Below are 6,377 nucleotides of genomic sequence, written 5' to 3' on the forward strand. Positions count from 1 at the left end.
AATTACAATCCTATCAAACTATCCTGTTTCTTTTTTATATTATTTTAAATAACCTAATTTTGTAGCAAAATTTAAGATACTCCAAATTGAACATAAATTACTGTATTACAATTATGCATACAAAAAAGGTACACGATCGTGTTAGAGAAACCTGGAAAATTTAAAAGAATTTTTAAAGAATTTCACAGTTCTTTACTTCCTATTTCATCGAAATTCCACTCAGAATCGTCAAACTAATACGCTACCGCTATATTATCTATTTCCCAAACTTATGAACGACAATGTACACCGTATCTCGTAAGGCAAAGGCGAGTCAGTTCAACATGTGAATGTCCTTAGTTACGCAATCGTTGGTTCTTCCTTTTTCTAAATACGCGCCGATATACGTGGAGAAATAGCCGCTGCGCACGCGGTTATCTTTCCCCGGTCGTAGCGTCGCATAGTGTTTCAAAACGAGTGTCTGACCGCGCGCGAAACCTAAAATTTCGATCATTTCGAAATTTCTAGGAATCGAGAAAAGTGAAGTATCTCGGAAAGTACCGAGTTTTCGATGACCTAACCTTGCATCTTTTATTCACAGAACTATTCCTAGGAGTGAATTTATATAACAAAATATTGTGGTTCCTTTTAGAAAAAAAAAAAAAAGTACCTCTACGGTACTTCACTTGAAACAGAGCTACAACCTGGCCCTGTTGCTTGAATCACCCTTTATTTTTGTGAACGCTGAATATCTATTTAGGAATTCCAATATCAGTGCCTTCGAAGACTGTGGATTTGTATTGGATTTATTATGAATTTCAAGCTCGGTATTTATCGAGAGTACATTCACAATCATCAATTCCCAAATTGATTGTAGTAATACATTATTAAATAAATTTTACTTTTCAATTTTAAACAAAATTTTGTATTATAGGTATGTACTTAAAATTCTATTTTTTAAGTTCGGTATTTAACTTTGGAAAGTCTTCTGAAAAGGTTCTGTTAATTTTGTGTCCAAGTTTACTTCAATTTCGATATCCTTGTTTCTACGATAGAATGGTACAAGTGTATTTACAGTAGATTTAGAAGGTTTCCAACTTTGTTTTCTGATAAAAAAAAGAATTTTTATTATATACACTTGAAATTTCATTTTTCAAGTTCGGTATTCAAGAAGATACTCTGGAAAGTCTCTTCTGAAAAAATTCTGTGCGATATCCTTGATTCTTGACTTTATTTTCTCATACTTCTATCTGCATCGATACGAATCCAATTTTTCAATCCCCTTCTTGTTACACAAAAATTCACGCTTCAAGACTTACCGATAGATCATTTTCACCCAATCAATCCTCCTACTGTTAAAACAACGATAACGCCTCGCGTAACGCCTACAACCTCGTGGTTCCGCAGTCTCTCTCAAAAAAAAAAATCACACAACTTACCGGCTTTCGAAGACGCCGCTGTTTCTCCAGACTCGAGCAATCTCTTCTGTAACTCGAGATAGATCAACGAGTACGTGTTGATGACGCTGAACAGCACTCCGTTGATCACGAAACTGCCTATCATGACCATCCATGCTCGCAGTCCTCCATCAGGCGGTGTGACCACGTTGCCACCGTCGGCTTCCGGGTCTTTCCTCGATCCTCGATCCTCCTCGTCCTTGTCCGTTCTCTTCGACTTCATGATCGACATGTCGATCTTCATCGAGAAAAAAAAGGATTCCCCTCTGTGCTTAAATTCGACGTCTCTTCCGGCCTCTGAGCATCCTGCGTGTCCTCGTTAAGCGGACGTTGATCGGCTATCTCGTCCATGACGCTGGGTACACCCGTTGAAGAACTCCTCTTCGACTCCGTGTTCTCCGCGATCGTCATTGTCGTCCGGTTTTCAAATCGACTCGACTGACAGTTGTCCGTGACCTATGGAAGCAAAAAGAGAGAGAAAAAAAAAAAAGGAAGAAAAGTTTCGGTCAAAGCTTCTTCGTCGCTGAGAGATTTTCTGCGAAGGGATTGACGTTAATCTGCGGTGCCTGGTCCGTCCGGCACTCGAGCGCGCCGAATGAAAGCGACGATTAAGAAATGATTTGATAATGGATTAGAAAGAGGGAGGAAGCGACGTGTTGGGTCACTGCCGGGGATCTTGCAGATTTCTTCTTACGAAAGTAAGATAGGTTTTTAATAGAAGATCGCAACCGCGAGGTTAACGTGGCGGATTATTTCAAGTATCGATGGAACCAAAATGTCTATCCTTGTGAAAATGACATGGTGTTGTTGATTAAGTTGTAGTAATTCAGATATTTAATCGACCGGTAAAATTCACGATCTTCAGATTCAATTTTTTAAATACTATACTAAAAGTTCACTTCAATTTAGGATCTATCTGCGACTTGACGATCAACAAATAAATGAAAATTTCTTTTTTAAATAACGTGGTCGTGAAAGGGTTAAAATTGGAATGTTTGAAAAGTGTTTGAAACGATCTTAAACTTCCTTTGCAATATCTTCACGACTGTACTTGTAATACAAAATTTGATAAGTCTGTTTTAAGAAAACAAGGCTGTTTAAAATTAATTATCATGGGACTGATTGGTAAAGACGTAACGCGTGCAACGTAAGATTACAAGAGGAAAAAGTATTTTCGTTCGAGACAATGATAAATGAATTTCCATAGGAAAACGATGATTAGGAAATATTACTTTCTGCAGAAATTCCAGTACATCTTCACAATTCCGTAACGAATTACGGAAGTACCCATGTTGTTGCTGAATTATCGCCTCGCTACGAGAAGCCACGTCAAAAGCACGTGTCGGCACGTGCAAAACGTGATATTTAATCATAACTATTTTATAAACTATCAGATCTCGTACAACAACGAAACGTTGTTGAAATTGTTCGCGTTTATTAACGATAATTTGATCTCGTCTAAATTACCAACATTTTCGATCAATTTCAAATACTTCCTTGGAACAAATTCAACCCAATGTGTTTTCCATTAACAACTTCGAAGGAACGATCAACTTAGCGATAAATGTTTAAACAACGAAGATAATACTTGGCCGCTTTCAGAAACCTTCATGAAGGATCAAGAAACAACATTTCAATCTCTTGTCCCGATATTATTATACGTATAATAATTATCAAATTCAATTTGACGAAGTTTAAAAAAGAAATTCTGCAAAATGGAACAAGCGAATCTATTGTACGCATATTTAACAAATAAAATAAAATTTCACGTTGCAAACACCTCACGTTTAATTTTGTATTCCCCGCCACAAATACTCAGTTCGAACGAATTTTTAAAAAATTTCTAAGATACTATTTCAAGGAACCATAACAAGTCTCGCATGGAATAAGTAAAATAAAAGTTTGATTCTGTCGTTACAATGTTGATAACTTCACTTTTAAGTAGGAATTATTTCCGCTGGATTCGTTTAAGGGAAATCGTAAAAACGAGAGGAACAATACAGGAAGTAAGGAAGAAATGATGGCAATTGTATCATAAAATGGTATATACACAGTGTTAAACAATTCGCACGCCTTATCACGTGTTGATGAATGTGCATCAAGCGTGCACACATGTATATACGTGTATTCAACGCGACGATAAGAGTCCGTATATCAAAACCAGTGGCTTAAGCAGCGATGGATTTAATCTCGATGTATATATTTTTCAACCTGACAAAATATTTTTCTACTCCTCTGCTAAAGAGTTCAAACAAGAATTCAAACAGTATATCGACAAATTAATAAATTTGATAAGTTGACAAAAATTCACCAATCGATAAATATCAATTTGATGAATTAACAAATATTCATAAATCGATAAATATCAATTTAATTCGAATTAGTGGTAGTAGAAAGTAGAGGTAGATAAGAATTTTATAGCCACTTTGCATGAACGATTATGTTATACACGAAAGATTTTTATCTCTGTAAGTGAGTAAAAAAATATCGAACAGCTCTCTCTCTTTTCGAGTGGTATTGAACTTAATATCAAGAAATCTAAAGAGGCACATAAATTTACTACCAATAATGGAATTTCATCTACCGAGGATATTTACATATATCGACACCGTTTACAGTTCGAGTGATTGTGTCGGTAATCCTGTAAATTTCAACTTTACCATACTATGATAATTTTCATCAAATGTTTAAATACCTAGGTTAATAATAATTTATAACAGTTTAAATAATAAGATTGTAAAATAATTACCAAATCTACTTCGATATAACATTTTGTGTCTTAAATCCGCATACCAAAATCATTTCCTACGTCTTAATAATTGCAAAGCTAAAAATCATCTTCGAACCCTTTCTACTAAAGTCTTTTCTCAACTTTTTCCCTTTTCTCTCAAATATAGGACTAAATACTAATTTTTCACGATTCTACGTCTCAAATATTTCAGTGAAATTACTTCAACGAATAAAACTCTGCAGGAAAAATATAATCATTAAGAGAAACATTAAAAAAACACACGTTGCATTAAATAAACGAAGAAGTGATTTTTCATTAAAAAAAAAAAAAGAAAAAATCTACAACACAAAGAGGTACACAATGAAAAATTGATGAAAAAATGAAGCAGCACATTCGTTTCATTACTTTCATAACTCGTTTGTAAAATTTGATAATATTGCATAGTACTCTTGACTGACACGACTAAAATCGCAAAGTGAAAAAGGAAAAAAAAAGAGAGAAATCGCCAAAAATGCGATCTACGACTAAAATCGCAAAGTGAAAGAAAAAAAGGAAAGAAATCAAGAGAAAAAATGCGATCTACGACAAGCAAAAGTAGAAAGTCGCAATTCCGTTTCCATTCCTTGGCGTTAAAGCCAAAGGGTTAATAGAATATGATCGCTCCAATCCGTGTGAATACGATTTATTTTCATGTGCGTCTTTCTTATACAATATCGCACTTACGCGGCAAAGTGGCAAACCTCGATGAACGACGAAATAAATATTGCAACCAGTTACCAGGGCACCGTGTTGAAAACGTAGCAAATTTTTCAACGAGACGGCCAGAGTTACAAGGGGACACGATTGCGACCCGTAGTAACAAAGTGTCAAAGCATCCTCTAAGAACATTAAACGGTCGAGAGTTGCTTGTATTTGTATTCTAACTTATAATGATCAAACGCGATGCATGTATGCGGGACTGTTTAATTCTAAACGTAACAGGCCTTTATACTCGCATTTAAGAGAACGACCCAGTCATTCCATCATTTTCCTCAGTTCACATTATAAACACACGAAATTACAATTTTCTAAAATTACTCCAATATCATTTTTCATCCTAACCTCGAATTTGTAGTATTTGCAACGTTTTGTCTTCGATCAACGCGCCATTTATTTCGTTACTGTCGACTACTCGACTTTAATTTCACTGGTAAAATTTCACGATTAAAACTGACAGTCGAATCGGCAAACATTCGATTAACCATAATTACTGTTAGGCGTAGTTCCGTAAACGCTAATTAATTCTCGAATAATACACGAGCAAAGGGTAATATTAAAATCACTTGCGATAAGAAAGAAAGAGGGAGGGTCCGAACATGCAAGAAACCAATTAAAATTAAATGGTCGATTCTAGTTGAAGAGGAGAGAGCCTCGAAGAAGCAACGATAATACAATGGAGTTGTTGCTACGAAGAGAAAAATGGCAATTGCGTACAAAGAAATGGGTGAACCCTCCCCTTTCTGTCCAAGTTTCTTTCGAAGAAGCCGGCGAAATTCAGCTTTCTTTAGTGGATAAATCATAATTACGAATTTCCGACGCGGCAACGGACCACGTTTCTCATTTACGCTAGCAGCGCGCACTTTGTTACCCGAGATTAGTAAATTTCAGAAGGTTACTCGCGCGCGTTCACTGCAACTTGGAAAGTAAATCTGTAGCCTAAGAAACTTCCCTGTGAATTTCAGCCGAGCGGCGTGAAAACGTGCCGCAGGACATACGTTTTGGATAGAAACGTACGGTAAACTGTTTTTCTCGGCCGTTTGTACCTACAGGGAAGAAAAGATATTTTACCCGTTGATAGAACACGGAGGCTCGTTCTATTGAGAATAATTTAGAATTGCAATTGAAATCGGGAGCCCCGAAAAAAAGGCATTCTCGCTGCATACATCCTGCCGCTTACATATGAAAAATAGTTCAAGTGTTATTTGATTTTAAATAAATATATATTATTGTTAAACAGCCTTCGTGTAATAAAATTGAATAAAATTCAAGGGGACCTGAATGCTCCTATGTCAAGCTCGAATTACAGCATTTAACGTTTCTTTTACATTTCTAATTATCAATCAAACGGTTCAAATGTAAAAGGAAGTATTTATTCTATTCATCATACAGGATATAACGAAATGTCTATTGAAACCAGCTGTAATATTTATATTCGCAGCGGTAGAATTTTT

General features: G+C 35.8%; 1 protein-coding gene across 1 annotated transcript in view; it reads right to left on the reverse strand.

Annotated features, from left to right (window-relative positions):
* Window positions 1-6,377, reverse strand: part of LOC108578677 (monocarboxylate transporter 10) — a 20,782-nt gene that overhangs the window by 11,721 nt on the left and 2,684 nt on the right. Inside the window, 2 exon segments of the mRNA XM_017942051.1 lie at window positions 1,419-1,685; window positions 1,688-1,892. Of these exon segments, the coding sequence (XP_017797540.1) occupies window positions 1,419-1,685; window positions 1,688-1,847 (427 nt within the window). The 5' untranslated portion in view covers window positions 1,848-1,892.

This window comes from Habropoda laboriosa, unplaced genomic scaffold (genome assembly GCF_001263275.1).
Source record: "Habropoda laboriosa isolate 0110345459 unplaced genomic scaffold, ASM126327v1 scaffold69, whole genome shotgun sequence".
Lineage (NCBI taxonomy): Eukaryota > Metazoa > Arthropoda > Insecta > Hymenoptera > Apidae > Habropoda > Habropoda laboriosa.